This window comes from Neofelis nebulosa, chromosome X, assembly GCF_028018385.1.
Source record: "Neofelis nebulosa isolate mNeoNeb1 chromosome X, mNeoNeb1.pri, whole genome shotgun sequence".
NCBI lineage: Eukaryota > Metazoa > Chordata > Mammalia > Carnivora > Felidae > Neofelis > Neofelis nebulosa.
In genome coordinates this window covers 60,668,156-60,685,788 of record NC_080800.1, presented here as the reverse complement: position 1 = coordinate 60,685,788, position 17,633 = coordinate 60,668,156, and the positions used below count along the sequence as shown (strand labels likewise).

The 17,633-nt window shown below is 40.1% G+C and overlaps 1 protein-coding gene across 11 annotated transcripts in view; it reads left to right on the top strand.

Moving 5' to 3' along the window:
- The window catches only part of HDAC8 (histone deacetylase 8), a 234,451-nt gene continuing 216,818 nt past the window's right edge, over window positions 1-17,633 (top strand). For 3 of the 11 annotated variants that reach the window (XM_058714055.1, XM_058714056.1, XM_058714060.1), the window contains exons 1-4: window positions 8-465; window positions 986-1,038; window positions 3,920-4,050; window positions 5,566-5,707. In XM_058714055.1, coding sequence (XP_058570038.1) covers window positions 241-465; window positions 986-1,038; window positions 3,920-4,050; window positions 5,566-5,707 — 551 coding nt within the window. In that variant the 5' untranslated portion in view covers window positions 8-240. Of the gene's footprint in view, window positions 466-985; window positions 1,039-3,919; window positions 4,051-5,565; window positions 5,708-13,005; window positions 13,114-17,633 lie in introns of all 11 variants that reach the window. The other 8 variants (XM_058714054.1, XM_058714062.1, XM_058714061.1 and 5 more) reach the window with 5 other exon arrangements.

Below are 17,633 nucleotides of genomic sequence, written 5' to 3'. Positions count from 1 at the left end.
TCTGACCTCATTTCAAATGGCCCCGTAGGGCAACAAGGATGGTTAGTTTTGACCGTGCTTATTTGTCCCATAAATTATCGATCCTAATTGGCAGTTATTTGGGCTTTTATATTTGCCGACCTCTCGTTTTTGTACCGTGGTCACTAAATGAAGGGCTTCTGGCCTGGGAGGGCCCATGTATTCTTTCAATTGGTTGGGGAGCTGGGACAGTGTCTCTGGCAATAACGAGAATAGGAGGGAATGTTGACCAGGGAGCACCGCTGCGGCCGTTCAGAGGAGCAGGAACAGGAGCCCGGGCTGAGTCTGAAAAAAGCCGGATCCAGAAGGTGGCTCCGGAACGGCTGGAATTGGAAGATGGAGGAGCCGGAGGAACCGGCGGACAGTGGGCAGTCGCTGCCTCCAGTGTACATCTACAGTCCCGAGTATGTCAGCATGTGCGACTCCCTGGCCAAAGTCCCCAAACGGGTAAGAGAGGTGGGGATAAAAGACCGTGGGCTTTTGGGGTGGGGGTGGGGGCTGTTGGACCGGACAGCATTAGGAAGCTGAGAGGATTCCGGGCTGGGGGAAATCTTCAGCAGAAATTTGGGCAGGTGTGCTAGGCTATGGAGGAAGTGTTCCCTTACAGTTTCTGAGAGCGCCGCATTTATCCGCGGGGCGTCCAACGCACCGGAGGGGGTAGGGGTGCGGGGGAGGGGATGGTACTAGGGGATGGTGGCTCCACTACAAGGGATCCCTGAAGTGGAGAAAACGCTGCAAGAGAAACGTTCCAGCACCTCCGTGAGGCCCGGTGGCTTCCTCCTTAGCTATTTATATACTTTGTATCTATTTTGTCTAAAGTGCATTGCAACTGGTAAGTAAAAAGAAGCGAGGGGAGTTAAAAGTTACTTTCTTTGTTCAGGATGATGAAGTCGATGGTATTTCTCTGAATTAAACATTTAAGAGACGTTTTTCTGCCTTTTTTTTTCTTTTTTGTTGATGCTTCTAGGCCAGTATGGTACATTCTTTGATTGAAGCATATGCACTGCATAAGCAAATGAGGTAAGTTGTCTTTCTTGAACCGAGCCCTGAAGCTAAGTGCTCCTTAGTATCCTACTTCACAATGGAGCTAATTAGGAAAAGAATAGTCCTTTCTTTCAAAGTTTTTTGCAATTCAGTGTTTGTAATCTGCCTGTAACCTAGTGAATGCTCTTGAAGCATTAAGAAAACTTGAAAAAAGTACGTAAAGCAGTTAAGACCCATTAGAAATAAGATTCTATTACTGGAAGGGAAAGTAATCTAGGGATAGGTGCCCTGTGGAGATTTCAAGGTGAGTACATTAGGGTACTAAAACCCATCTGATGGAAAAGAAATTTTATTCACCTGTGACATGTTCTGAGATTTCTATGTGTTTATTTCTAAGCCAAATCTGAGGGTGTGTGTTCAACTTAAGATTTTTAGACACCCCATCACCATCACCTAACTTTTACAATTAAGCCTGGAGACAAGTCAAGACCAAAGCGAAACTACAACCAGACCAGAACTGAGCACACACTTAAGTGTTGCTTTAAAAAAAGAATGAACTTGCTGTTATAGCATTATAAGAATGGATATTTTAGCCCTGTCACTTGTAGGATTATTTATGACATTGTCTGGCCAAATAGGTGAATGTCTATTCTGACTTGTGTGGTATACTTCATTTATTCCCCCAGAAGGTAGTGTAATAGGCTTTCAAATTTTATCCTTATTATTAACAAAATCATTTATTGAGTACCTTTTTTTTTTTTTTTTTTTTTTTTTTTCCCATATGTTTGGTAGACGTGAGAACTATATGCCTTCCATCGCAGTTACTTAACTTTTCCAAAAATTACTTTACGGGCATGTGGGTGGTTTAAGCATCCAACTCTTGATTTCCACTCAGGTCATGATCTCACTGTTCGTGAGTTTGAGTGCCACATCAGGCTCCATGCTGACAGTATGGAGCATGCTTGGGATTCTCTCTCTTTCTCTTTCTGCCCCTTCCATGTGTGTGCTCGCTCTCTCTCTCTCTCTCTCTCTCTCAAATTAAATAAAATAAACATAAAGAATATTTTAAGACAAACAAGAAATCGATGCAAAGGAGAACTGTCCCATTCCCTTGCTATTAAGCAGAGAGGCTTTCTGTAAGTGTTTGTTAGATAAGAGGAAGGGCACTAGAAACCTTAGGGCAAGAAAACATAGTCCAAAAAACTGTTACATTTTTATTTTAATGCACAGATTTGTCATTTTCTTGAAGGAGAAGCAAGAGTCCTTGTATCTTGGCTATGTATATGGAAAATTTTTTGATATTTATTTATTTTTAAGAGACAGCATGTGGGGGAGGGACAGAGAGAGACAGAGGATCCAAAGTGGGCTCTGTGCTGACATCTGTGAGCCTGATGCAGAGCTTGAACCATGAGATCATGACCTGAGCCGAAGTTGCACCCTTAATCAACTGAGCCACCCAGGCGCTACTATATATATTTAATTGTTGAGACTGAGCTACAGGATTCTTCTGGCCTGCTTGGTGACAGTACTAGCCTATACAGTCATATTAATTCATGAAAAACCCATGGCTGAGTTCCCATTCAGCAAACAAACAAACAAACAAACAAACAAACAAAAAACACTACTGCCTCCCTGTGGCGTAGGTCATCGCTTTTCCAACTTGAATGTACATATGAATCACCTTGTTAAATTCCGATTCAGTAGATCTGAGGTGGGGCTGAAGGCTGAAGTTCTGCCTGTCTGACAGGCTCCCAGGTGCTGCTGCTGCTGCTGCTGCTGCTGCTGCCGCCGCCGCCGCCGCCGCCGCCGCCGCCACCGCCGCCGCTGCCGCCACTGGTCCATAGACTACACTTTAAGGGGCAGTGGCACAGTCAGGAAAAGAAATGGGGAATAGGCAGAGAAGTTAAAGGTGGTAAGTCCGGTTGTTAGCTTAACACCACCCTGTATTCTGAGTCACTTCTATTTGTCACTTCCTGTGAGAGCTTCTGAGCAAAGTCCCTTCTCTTCTTCCTCTCAGAGGTGGATATGAGGGACCAAATATAGGAACTTTTATGTTTTGAGTTGCCTATTTGTTATCTGTTAGTATTAACAATAATGATAGTCATCCACAAAGCATTTTCATATGTTATCATTTCATTTGCACATTAAGTCCCATAAGATCTCCCCACTTTACAGGTGAGGAAACTGAACTACAGAAGTCAATTTGCCTGAGGTTATGGAGCTGATAAGTACAGAGTTAAGAAGAGGTGCTCAGTTCTCAACTCCAAATTCAAAATTCATGATAATAAAGTTGCCTATTAAAGTAAAATTAGGGGCAACTGGGTGGCTCAGTCAGTTAAGTGTCTGACTCTTGGTTTTGGCTAAGGTCATGATCTCACAGTTCGTGGAATTGAGCCCCAAATCAGGCTCTGTGCTGACAGTGCAGAGTCTGCCTGGGATTCTCTCCGTCTCTCTCTGCCCCTTTCCTGCTCTCTTGCTCGCTCTCTCAAAATAAATAAATAAACTTAAAATTTTTTTAAAGTAAAACTGTAGCTGAAAGGATTATATGTCCCAATTAGGAACTAATTCAAGTGCAAAGATCTCTGCCTACTAGTTTGTCATGGAAGTTGTAACTCACAGAGTGAAGTTTGTCCAATATCTGATTATTTCACTTAAATATAATCACTCGCTTTTTTTTTTTACTACCTGTGAACTCAAGGAGATCTGTCCTCTCATCCCTTATTAGTGGAATCATTACATAGATGTGAGGAAGTGAAGACTACATCAGTAAAGGAAGAGAACATGTTTATTATTTCAGCCCACTGGAACTGGGAGCTGGGAGTTGTATTTTCTGCTCAGACTGCTGGCTCCTGCTTCCAGTTTCTGGCATACTCTGGTTCTGACTCACTCACCTCTCTTTGTTCTCTGTTATTATTAGGATAGTTAAGCCCAAAGTAGCCTCCATGGAGGAGATGGCCACCTTCCACACTGATGCCTATCTGCAGCATCTCCAGAAGGTCAGCCAAGAAGGAGATGACGATCATCCAGACTCCGTAGAATACGGGCTAGGTAAAGTCATTACTGGGCAATGATGGGAGGTAGACAACCTCCACCTATAAATTGTAACTACTTATTTTACAACTTGCATGAAAGTCTTTATTTTTTAATTAAGAACTAATGTGTTAACCACAATATTAATCTCTTAGCTTAAACACATATCTCACTTAACAAGCAAACCATATGAGAGTTGAGCAAAACCAAATGATGGATTAGACGGAGGAAAATCTTCTAGTTGCTTAGGCCCAATAGCAGTGCCCACATTGGGTCTGGCTGTTAAAACTTGAGTACATGTTTATGTTCTGGATAAGTTTTCAACCCTATTTCACATTAAACAGCTGTATTTTTTTAAACTGTAGGTGGCCAATGGGATAGTCTAGAGAAATAGCATGGTTTAGTAGAACTCTGGTCTGGGAGATAGTGAGTCAAGGGACCTGGGTCCCAGACCTGGCTCTGTATGACCAAGATAAGATATATCACCTCTCAGGACTCTGTTTCTCCATCTGTAGGGTGTGACTAGCTAATCTTGAAGGTTTAGCCTTTCTAGGTCCAATGCTTTAAAAAAATTATTTCCCCAACATTGGAGATGTTTGCTTCTCATTTGAAAGCTGATGTTACCATAGGAGCTTTTTGGTAAGATATGTTGTTGTCACATCTCAAGCTATTCCTCCTAATAGAGTTCCAGACCCACTTCGAATGTGTGGAGGTGGGACCTTCCTCCTACACCCCCAATCAATGCTCAGGACACTAGCTGGGTGTCCTACAATTCAACTGTGACACTATCTGCCCGGAGATAGCATCAGATCCCACAAGTTAAGGACTCAGTACCACAACACTGCTCTACTCTTCAGATACCAATCACAAGCCCAGGTTGTTACCTGTGCTTCTGACTGGCCATAAATCAGACGTCCCCACAATCCCCTCTTTGGGTTTAATTTTCTAGAGCAGTGCACAGAACTCAGGGAACCCATTTAATCACTAGATTACTAGTTGCTTATAAAAGGATATGTATAACTCAGAATGGCCAGATAGAAGAGATGCATAGGGCAAGGTATGATGAGAGGATGTGGAGCTTCCATGTACTCTCCAGGCATACAAGTCTCCCCACATCTCCACGTGTTCACCAAACCAGAAGCTCTCCCAGCCCTCCTTTTGGGTTTTAGGAGGCTCCGTTACATAGGCATGACTGATTAGATCATTGACCAATTGGTGATTGAACTCAATCTCCAGCCCCTTCCTCTCTCAGGTCAGGGGATAGGACTGGTAGTTCCAACCTTCAATCACCTGATTTGCTCCACTGGCTACCAACCTCCATCCTTAGGTGTGATCCACAGGTCACCTCATTAGTATCACAAAGACACCTTTATTGCTCTCATTGTTCAGGAAATTCCAACGGTTTTAGGAGCTCTGTGTCAGAAATGGAAATGAAGATCATGTATAAATATTTCTTATTATATAAACCACAGTATCACACCTCCTCTTTCTCCAATTCATCTTTTAACAAACTCTTCTGATGTTTGCCCAAAGGTTATGACTGTCCAGCCACTGAAGGGATATTTGACTACGCAGCAGCTGTAGGAGGGGCTACAATCACAGCTGCCCAATGCCTGATTGATGGAATGTGCAAAGTAGCAATTAACTGGTCCGGAGGGTGGCATCATGCAAAGAAGTAAGAAAATGACCTTTCTGCTTTCTGCCTCTTTCCTTGAGTCAGTTTCTCAGTTATGTAAACTCTTATGCTTATTGTATCGGCATTTATTGGGAGACTTGTGTATGCATATAGCACTTTACCAGGCATCCTGAAGAGATACAAGTGAAATAGAAGAAGATGGGACAATATAATGGAAAGCACACCATTGAAAGGCAGGATACCTGGCCTCTATGCCTAGTTTTTCTACAAACTTGGCTAACTGACCTGGAAAGATTAACCTCTCTAAGCCTCAGTTTTTCCATCAGGAAAATGGGCAGGGCAAAGGATGTAACTAGACAATGTCTACATTTCTTTCCAGCTTTTTGGAAATTCCCCTCACTTCAAGGGACTTATGCTCTAGAAACACTAACAAAATTAGAATAATTAGGGAGCAATATCAATTTTTTACCCACTGAATATATGTATGAGCTGAAGAGATTTAGCAGTATGGAGAAATTAATCATGGAAGTCTTGGAAGAGGTGAATTTTAGAACTAGTTCTGAAAGAAGTGGCAAGCAGATTTTCAAACAGGTGGAAAATTAATGAGAATAGATTTAAAACAAAATGCTGAAGAATCAAGAAGGAAGCTCATGCTACCATCTCTAGGGATAGTGGCAACCAACTGAGAGACTTCAGTGTCACTCTAAGGACAAAGGGCTTCTGAAACAGCTGTTCTCAGGTGCATACTGTTGGCCATGACTTTGATACCCCTTGGTGCTCTGAAGTCCAGAGAAAATGGCACTTTGGTTTTCAGAATAAAACTTTGAGAACAACCTCAGCAGATGAAGGTTAAGATACTAATATGGAATTCATTTCATCAAATCGGCAGATTTTCTGTGTGACCAAGGAAGTCCTTGAGAAAATTTACTACTAGAATCTACTACTGAGGTGATGGCGCTAAGAGAACCAGTGTTTAATAAAGAGTTTTACATGGCCTTAAAAACAAAGAGAAACAGCTTACCTTCTGTTAGCTTTTGCTCTATTAAAAATTTTCAAAATAAAGACAGTGATTCCTAGGACAAAAAAAAAAAATGACCCTCCTTTAAACCACATATGAAAGGCAGAGTGGGGAGGGGGGAACCCAGCCTCTCTGAACCAATGACCTCTATTCGAATCCTCTTGTGCTTAGCAAGTTGGGAAGAAAAGTAATGTGGTTTCGTGGAAAATGCCTGATCCTGTGAATTAGAACTAGTTTCTGCATGTGGCACTGGAGGATATTATACATTTAGTTTTTTATAATTTTTTGAATTTTTTTAATATTTATTTTTGAGAGTCAGAGACAGAGCATGAGCAGAGTACAGGCAGAGACAGAAGGAGACTCAGAATCTGAAATATGCTCCAAGCTCTGAGCTGTCAGCACACAGCCTGGCACAGGGCTTGAACCCACAAACTGTGAGATCATGACCTGAGCCAAAGTCGGACGCTTAACCGACTGAGCCACCCAGGCACCCCAGATCTTATATATTTAAATTCAGCGCCTGGATCAGTTTCTAGTGGAATACCCAGATACCTGCCACTTGTCACTGTTTTGCTTTGAAATGAAGCATACTCAATCTAGAGCGAATCATGGCTGCTTCTGGGCTACATGTAGGTGGGTATTATCTTAAGTGTTTCAGACAGCTTTCAGATGATCCTACCTGGAAACAGACACTGTGGTGAATAGAAATTACCGAGAGTCTCTAGGGATTGCCCCAATTCTGGTCCAAATTCTAGGGGGTTCTTGGCACCTCTGGAACATCTCTGCAAATGGACTACAGGCATGTAGCCCACCAACTTACATCTAGAAAGCATTATCTATTATAACCACAATATTTGTTTAAACTTTTCCATCCCCAAATACTTGTATGGATTCAGACATTCCATTTATTCATTCAGCATGCACTGATTAAGCACCTACTATATGCCAAGCATATGTTTATCATCACTAATAAGCAGAGATATAAAAATTGAAGCATGGTATATTTTCCCCGACCAATTTTGAAAACAAATCTTCAAAATATCCTTGTTCTGGCATGGTTACAGTGAAACTGGTGCACTCTTTTTGAAAGCTTTGGAAATAAGTGTTTAAAAGAGTGGGGAAAATGTTCATACCTGTTGACCCAGTAATATTATTCTTAGCAGTCTATTGTAAGGAAATAAAACCAATCCTGCCCTCAAGAAATTGATACCTTAAGAGGTAAGACAGCAAATAATTGCATTCAGAAACTAAAAAACAGTGATTTTCAAAGACAATTCTTCAAAAGAAGAATGATGAGGGAATAATGCTATTAGATATTAAACATACAAAACTAGAATAATGAAAACACTGGTACCACTGGTATAAGATTAGACAGATGATATTATGGTACGCTCTCCAAAGAGATTTTACATACAAGAATTCAGTCTATTATAAAAGATGCTTTGCAAGTGAATAGGAGTGGAAAGGATTGTTCAGTAAATGATGTTGTGACAGCTGGTAGCATTTATACCCTCAACTCCTGTAATAAACTAAAAGAAGTGGCAGCTAGATTGAAGAGTTAAATATAAAAAATCAAATTAAAAAAAAAAACTAGAATGAATGGATATTTATCAAGCTTCTGAAGGGGAATAGATTTTCTAAGCTTAGGAAGTAATAGAAAAAATTCCCAAAGGGAAAGATCAACAAATTTAGATATACAAAATTTTAAAACCAAAATAATTTTTAAAAGTTTTGTGGCCAATACAGAGAAAGACAGATACCATATGGTTTCACTCTTATGTGGATCCTGAGAAACGTAACAGAAACCCATGGGGGAGGGGAAGGGAAAAAAAAAAAAAAAAAGAGGTTAGAGTGGGAGAGAGCCAAAGCATAAGAGACTGTTAAAAACTGAGAACAAACTGAGGGTTGATGGGTGGGAGGGAGGGCAGGGTGGGTGATGGGTATTGAGGAGGGCACCTTTTGGGATGAGCACTGGGTGTTGTATGGAAACCAATTTGACAGTAAATTTCATATATTAAAAAATAAAAAAAAAAAGTTTTGTGGCCATTTAAAAAGTAAGATTTAAACACAGACTAAAAAGGCATATTTGACAAAAATATGACAGAATGTGACAGGTTTATATTTTCTAAGTAAGGCACTTATACAGTATGATGTATAAGAAGTATGGGCAAAGAGCACAAATAGACAATTTACCAAGGTGTTTAAGAACAACTGGAAAACATGGGGCAATGTTAATCACTACTGATCAAAGAAATGCAAATTTAAACAACTAAGTAGCCTCTCTTTAAGCCAGAATTGAAAAAGATGGTACTTATTTGGCTGGTAATAGTGTTTCAGCCCCTTAAAGTAATTTGGTAGCTAATGTGTATTAATGCCCTTTATCTACCTTAGGGATAAGGACTGATGTCCTTTAATCCTACTACTGAGAATATTTCCAGAAAAAATAATGCAAAATATACAAAAAAACTATTTGCATGGAAGCCTTTATCAGCGTTACTTATGAAACAAAAAAAATTGGAAATAATATGAATATGTAGTAACAAGGAAATGGTGAATCTACTCCATAGAATATTATGCTATTTTTTAAATGATGATTATGAAGACTATAGAGCATTTCAGAAAAATACTTATGTGTTAATAAAAAATCAGGTTTTAAAATTGTATGCACACTGCGATTACAACTTTATAGAACATACACACATTAAAAAAAAACAGTGGGAATAATAATACTGGCTATATTAGGGTGGCAGAATTATTGATGATTTTTAAAAATGTGTTTCTTTAGTTTGCAAAATTTCTGGAAAGAGATTTTATTACTTTTGCAGCTAAAATATTACCAAAATAAAAAGATGCAAAAAAAGTTACAGCAAATATTACAGATGTTTAAATTCTTTATTCTAATTGATTTTTTTTTAGTTTATTTATTTGCTTTTGAGATAGAAAGGGAGAGTGAGAGAAAGAACTAGTCAGGAAGGGGCAGAAAGAAAGGAAAGAGAATCCCAAGCAGGCTCCACGCTGTCAGTGCAGAGCCCAACATAGGGCTCAATCTCACCAACCATAAGGTCATGGCTTAGCCGAAACCAAGTGTCAGACGCTTAACCGACTGAGCCACACAGGCGCCCTTCTAATTGATTTTTTAAAACACTAAAATTTAGATAAATGGACAAAAGACATGAACAACTAATTCACAAAAGAGGAAACAAATAGTAAATAAACATGAATAAATAGCATCACTGATAATTATGGGAAGAGAGATTGAAACATAGTATATACATGTATACATTTTTCTCCTCCCAGATTTGAGCTGAAGGAAGAAAGATTTTTTTACCTCATATATCTATAACTCTTGGTAATCTAACCTAAGGAAATAAGCCAATCCAAAATATGGAAAAGCTGTGTGTATGAAGATGGTCATTTCTCTCTTATAGCCAAAAAAGAGGAGGGAGACCTGAATATCCAACAACAGCAGAATGGTTAAGTTTTATACTGTAACATATCCACTTGATGGGCTATTATGTAACCATTAACAAATGGTGGTTAGGATGACTGTATAACAAAAAAAGTGCATATTGGGGTGCCTGGGTGGCTCAGTCAGTTGAGCATCTGACTTCGGCTTAGGTCATGATCTCACGGTTGGTGAGTTCAAGCCTCAAGTCGGGCTCTACACTGACGTGTGGAGCCTGCTTGGGATTCTCTCTCTCTCCCTCTCTGTCTGCTCCTGCCCCGCTCTCACACTCCTCTCTCTCTTTCCCTCCCTCCCTCTCAAATAAAATACAACTTTAAAAAACAGTGCATATTGTATAATGTTGGCTTTGTTTTTAAAGGGCAGGTAGCTATAACATTGTACATTCACTCTGATTAGTCATGTAAAAAAATAGATGCTTATGAAAAAAGAATTTTTTTCTTCTTAGAAGGAAATACAACAAAATGATACTGGTGACTTTGTGGGGATGATGATATTGTGAAAGATATAGATATATATAGATACATACACATACATACACACGTATGCATGTATCTTTTTTCTGTTTCCTATATCTTCTCTAATGTGTATTTTATCAGCAGAACTTTTTATAGTAAAAACTTCTTGGAACAAGGTGGGAAGCAGTTACAGTACAGACACAATATGACCAGTGTATGCTCCAGTTATGTGCAGGGTGGTGGAGTGTACAGAAGAAGGAGAAGGAGTTTGCCTTCCTATCGTCAGCAAGGATGGAGATTTCCAAGCAGAGGGAACAATAAAAACAGGGCAGTGGAAAGTATGGGGCATTTGGAGAATTGAAAGTAGTTAAATGTGGCCAGAATGTGAGGGCAAATAGAGCAAGACCAGACTGTAAAGGTTTTGTAAGCTATGCTGAGGAGTTGGACTTTTTTCTCGGGCCAGTGGGGATTTACTGAAGAATTTTAGAGAGGGTGGCAATGTACTGATTGGATCTGAGGGAACTGAGACTAGAGAGGAGAAGGCCATTGCAATTATTCATTTAACAAACTTTTATTAAGCTCCTGCTGTATTCCAGATGATGAGGAAACAAAGAGTTATACAGGAGGTTCTTACTACTCGAGGGTACTTGGTACCAGACAGAAGGCCACTTAGTGAACCCATTTAAAAGAGGGACTAAACCATCAACTGACAAATGGATAAAGAAGATGTGGTTTATATATACAATGGAATACTACTTGGCAATGAGAAAGAATGAAATCTGTCCATTTGCAGCAACATGGATAGAACTGGAGGGTATTATGCTAAGTGAAATAAACCAGGCAGAGAAAGACAGATGCCATATGCTTTCACTCATATGTGGATCTTGAGAAACTTAACAGAAGACCATGGGGGAGGGGAAGGGGGGAAACAAAAAGTTAGAGAAGGAGGGAGGCAAACCATAAAAGACTCTTAAGGACTGAGAACAAACTAAGGGTAGATGGGGGTTGGGGGAGAGGGGAAAGTGGGTGATGGGCAGGGATGAGGGCACTTGTCGGGATGAGCACTGGCTGTTGTATGGAAACCAATTTGCAATAAATTATATTTTAAAAATAAAAGGAGGACTAAAATTTTAAAGTAAATAATGGAGCGGGCAGGGCTTGATTAGTATACTAACTTGAATAATTAAAAACTGTTAAAATACGTTTGTGTCTTAATAGAATTGAATGCTATGTAATTCTTACAACAAAGAATGCATTGAGGATTGATTCCTTTTGTTTGGGCCTAATTTTTCAAACAAAAGTGTGCAACATTTCAAGATGGTACATTTGACTTTCTGTGAGATTTTTGCAGCACAATCGTTAAGAGGGTTGATTTTGCCAAAAATGTTCAAGGGCTTTTCCAGTTTTTCTGAGGGCTTCTCCTTAATCATTTGGTATTCAAATCACTCTCTTTTAAACAACTTTTAAAATCATTATCCTTAGTTATTTTTCTCCTCTTCATCTGTAAACTGGTCTACAAATCCTGGTTGTCAGTTTTGTGTGTTAACTTCATGATATCTTGCATATTTTTATAAGATTTGTAATTTTACTTTGTGATAAATTTGTAGTGAATTGCTCACTGATATATATGACAATCCATAAAAAACATAGTGATTGAACAGATGGATAGAGATAGGTACTAGTGTTTAAACGAGTAGGTTGTTTGAATGGAGACTGACAAAAGTGGTCAGTTCATTAGCAAATGCCTTCATGCTATGACAGCTTTTGTATGCCTAGGAAACCTCAAAACCTTGATACTTCTGGGGCTAAGGCAATAAATTCTCAGTAATAAGAACTTTCTGTATCAGCAAAAGTCTAGTGCAGTGTTTTTTAAAGTGAGAGTTGCAGCTCACTAACAGAACATTGTATCAATTTAGTGGGCTGCAGCCAGCATGTTTTGATACCAAGGTGGATTTCATGAAACTTGTTCTAGTGTATGTGTATGTATTTGTGTGTACTAGGCCACAATGTAAAATGTCAAGTCACTGTGGAGTGAAATGACTGTGAACTTTGAAATAAGACTTAGGTGCAAATCCAGGCCACACCATGTACTGGCTATGTATATAACTTTGGGGTTATTCCAGAAACAGCATGTGCAGGGACAGAGATGCATGAAGGCTGAGGGAACTTCCGAGTCTGTAATTAAAGCTGGAACTCCTGTAGGTAAGTGACTGTAAGTAAGGTAGGAGAGGTATAAAGGGTCCTTATATGCCAAGCTACATAGTTTGAACTTAATCCTTCAGATCAGTGGTTCTTGACCTGTTTTGGTCATGGACCCTCTGAAAATCTGATGAAAACTATGTATACTGTCTACTGTGTAGAAAAGTGCACATATACAAATTTTTCCTTGTAATTTCAGAAAGTATAAGACTCTCTTAAAGCCCTTGTCTGGATGGATGGATCCCTGGTTAAGAACCCTGGCTTTGGACAATGAAAAATCACTGAAGAAAGCTTTATCCAGGAGTAGGTAACATGATCAGATTTGCATTTTAGGGATCTGATTCTAGCAAGTCAGCAGGTAAACTGGTGGAGAGTTGGGGGAGGATGTTGATAGAGAAATTGATTAGGACTTTACTGTAATAATCTACCCAAAAGGAAGTGAAAGCAGTGGTGATGAGCATAGAAGAGCAAATAAATTCAGGAGCCATTTAGTAGCTAGAAGAGATAGGAATGGTAAGCAATTTAATATAAATGATAAGGAAGGAGTGATCTAGATTTCTTGTGTAGATGACTGAGTAAATTTTATTACCGTTAACCAAGAAGAGTAAGAGATGAGAGCTGATGTGGTTATGGAACATGTAATCAGAGATGTCTCCTAGAGAGCTGCTAACAGGGTCCAGCCCAGGAATTTTGAGCCTCTATTGTACATATGAAATACTTGGGGGTCTTGATAAAATGCAGATCTGGTTCAGGAGGTCTGGGATGAAACTTGGGAATCTGCATTTCTAACAAACTCTCAGATGATACTAAATGCTGCCAATCTGTGGCCCATACTTGGAATAGCAAGATGCTAGAGCTCAGGATAACTATCTTCACTGAAAATACAGATTTGGGCATCAACAGTGTGATAGGTGGTAATTAAAACTAAGAAAATACATAAAAATCACCTGAGAGGCATCTTTAATACAGAAAAACAAAACAAAACAAATACTGAGCCTTGTGGAATGCCAGTGTTTACAGGACAAGTAAAAGAAGATAGGCTTACAAAGGAATCTGGAGAAGAAATGTTCAAAAATATAGGAAGAGAATCAGAAAAGACTTACCAGAGAAATCAAAAGTGAAAATTGAGAAGACCAGGTTGGAGAGTAGTGTCTGCCACCAGAGCAAAAATTGATTCTTGTGAGTGGGGGAAAACAAAAAACTTAGATGTTACATGGTTTATGATGTGCAGTATATCTGTGATATTAAAATTTTATAGAGTGGTCAGTTAAGACAACGTATCTAAAAAGGCTCCTTGGATTAGGAAATGATAATGAGCAAATGATTGAGAAATAGTGCTGTAAAGAAGTAAAATAAGATTGGTCAGTAGGGAGGTTATGGCGAAGAAGACTTCAAAGGATGCAAAGGAGTGTGCCAGGGAGACAAGAAGGTGAACAGCATTCAGAAAGCCACAACCACCTTTGTAAAAGCAGAGTGATGTAAAATAGCTTGGTGAATTTGGGAAACTACACACTGCCCTGTAGTGCTGGAGGTGTTAAAGTACCAAGTGGATAATGGCAGAAGGTGAGGTAGAAAAGTAGGAAATGGGTTATGAAAGGCTTCATGAATATCTGAATCCCCCAAATGAAAAATGTAGATATCTAGTTCTCTCTCAGAGATCTTGATTGGGTAGGTTTGGAGTAGTGTTTCAGAACCTACAACTTCCAAACTTTAGGAGTGATTCTGATGTGCATACTTTGAGAAACTCTGTAGTAGGAAATGGGGGGGGGGGCACTGCAAAATTATGTGAGGAAGTAACATGAGATCTGTATTTTAGGAAACTAACTCTGCAGTCATAGAGGATGGAAGGATTGAAGAAGTGTTGACTGGAGGTAGGGAGACTGAATAGGACACCAGCAAGTCCTCCAAATGACAAGTGATGAAGACCCGATCTAAGGCAGAGTAGTGAGATTGTGGGATGGAGAATGGTGAAGGCTGACTTGAGACAGCTTTAAGAGATAAAATCAAGTATTAATGATTAGTGGATATGAGTGGAGAGGAAAGAGGAGGAAGATAACTCAAGTTTCTGGCTTCCTTGAGCGGAGTCCCAAAGAAAGCAGGATATTGATAACAATAGCCAACGTGTTGAGCTACATGCTAGATGCTACCTTACCTGAATTTTGTCTCATATATTCTCATAGCTCTCATATATTCTCATATTAAGAAGCAGATGTTGTTATTTTCTCTCTTTTACCCATTTGGAGTACAAAGAGGTTAAACAACTTGCTCAAGCTTGGTAAGTGATCACATTGTTATTCAAACCCAGGCAGCCTGATTTTTCCAACCTATGTACTTAACCCTTGTAAACTTCAATAAACAAGAATAGGTGTTGGTGTGCAGCAAAGGTAATAGCCAGGGTAAGTGGATACTCCAATTTGGAGATGGAGGTGGAAGCTAAAAATAGAAACAGAAGTGTTGCCAGTATATAAAGTGGTGGTGCAAACTATGAAAATGGACAGGATTACCTAGGGAAAAGGCAGAGAGTTAGGAGAAAAAGAAAGTAGAGCCTAGAGCCCCAGGAAACACCAACTTGTAATGGGCAAGTATAAGAAGAGGCCCCAGTGAATTCAGCCAAAAAGCGACAATCAGGGCCAGCTAGATAATCAAAATAGAAAGGGACCATGGAATCCCATGGGAGCAGAGGAGTTTAAAGAAGCAAAAAGCTCTCAGCAGTGCCATGTGCTATGGAGGGGTCAATCCAGAGAAGTACTAAAATGTCAGTCATATTTGGCAAGTAACATAGTCACTAATGATTTTGGTAAGATAACATCCTGGAGAGGGATGGGAATACAAAATGTTGAAGGGTGAGCAGGAACTAAGGCAATGGACAGGAAAGGAACATAAACTGTCCAAAGGTTTGAATGGGAAAGAAAGGAAAGAGGAGGGCAATGGTCAAGGGAAAGTGAGGCTTGAGGGGTGCTTGTTGGGTTTGCTCTAAAAGATTTAATAATATGTATGGGCTGAAAGGGAAATATTGGAAATATGAGAAGGATAAGAAATGGAGCAAAGTCTCAGAGAAGGCAGGAGAGGATGGGGTGAGTGGCTTTGGGAGGAGTACCACCACTTGTGAAGCCAGAGCAAAAGAAGGGAAGGAGGGTGTTACAGACGACTGAGTGTGTTGCCTACTAGTGAACTGAAGAGTGCCTGTACAATGACCAATACTCTCTGTAAAACAACTCTTGCTCTCTTCTATCACTTCCTCACAGGCTGCTTTGAATCCTTTGATCCTGCTTTTTGTAGTCAGACTCTTAGGAAGTCATCTTGTCGCATCTAGATTCCCTTAAATGGGACTCACCCTGTCCATGTAAACATGTGCTAGGAGATACTAAAACCCAACACAGAACAGTGACTCCTAACCTCCAGAATTGTCTGGAGATATCTTATTTGTCCACTTTGACTGGCTATTCCTCATTCTTGCCTTCTGGTATCTCTTAACCTATTTGACTCTGCATCTCAGCTCCCAATATTTTCCTTTATCCTATTCTGATAATCCATTTAAGACCTACATCTCTAGCTCAATGATGCATTTCGTCCTCCCACATTCCTGTTTATGTCCTCTTGTCCGATAACATTTCTGCCTACCACATGGCAACACCAGATCTTTGCCAGCTGGGCCCACTCTGTCCTGCTTCCCTGTGAGAAGAGACAGAGATATATCCTAGAATGCTGTTGGTTTCTGGTACTTCCACCTGGGGGGCAGCAAATGGTAGAGCCATGAAACTGCCTTGTGTCTTGGCAAGCTGTACAAGAATGTAGAACTAGACCTCTAGCTCTTAGGTACTACCCACCTGGAAATTATGATCAAAGGCACTAGAGCTGTATGATCAAGGCCTCCAGTTCCTTATGCATGGAGTGAATGACAGTGGATTGCATTAGTTTCCCCAAAGGGCTGTATGCAGAGTATAACTTGTTAACTGAGTGGCCAGCCCCGCTCCTGTATTTGCACTTCCTGCCCTCCAACCTTTACAAACAGATAACTACATGAAAATGGAGGCCTGGATTCTCTTTATACCCATTCAGTGCTGGCACCTGGAGAACAGACACATCACCAGACAAAAGAGACATGCCTTTACTGTAGTAGCCCAGATCATTCTTTCAATATGTGCCCAACCTGTAAGGCACCAGCCCTTCCATCAGAAGACTGCCCAGCCAGGCAGCAAAGTAGGAACCAGCTAAGACATGCTTTGTTCCTATGGCATCACCACCCCTAGCCTCTAGGGGATGAGGTGTGTTCTTATACTTCCTTTAGAACTGGGGAGGACCATACATCACAGTAGTTCAGTGTTGTCCAGAGAATCCCAGCTCCCTCAATTACTAGCTGTAAAACTTCTGTGCCTCAGTGTCCTCATTTGTAAATTGGATATAATAATTTATCTACCTTATAGGGTTATAAGGATTAAATCTAATAATAATTACATTAAAAAGCTTAGCAAAGAACCTGGCACATAGCATTTGATAAAAGTCACTTATTATATCTGGACTGGGTTATACTCAAGGGGTCCTAGGTAGCCTCTCAGAAAAGTCCCTGGTCCAGCAGGTCCCACTACCTATCCAGCTGAAGTCAGCCCTGGTACTGTTTGTCCCCCACTGCACTTACACTTCCCCTTTGCCTATAAGCTGCTCTTGACAGAGTAGACTATTCACTCTTGCCTTCAAGACTCATGTCTTTTGTTTTGTCAGACTTTTATTGCCAGGATTCCCTATACCCCTACCCCTCCCAAAGATCACATAGAATTCCCTGTTCAACTAAACCTTTACACTGCTAGGTCCAACCCATACCCAAAAGAC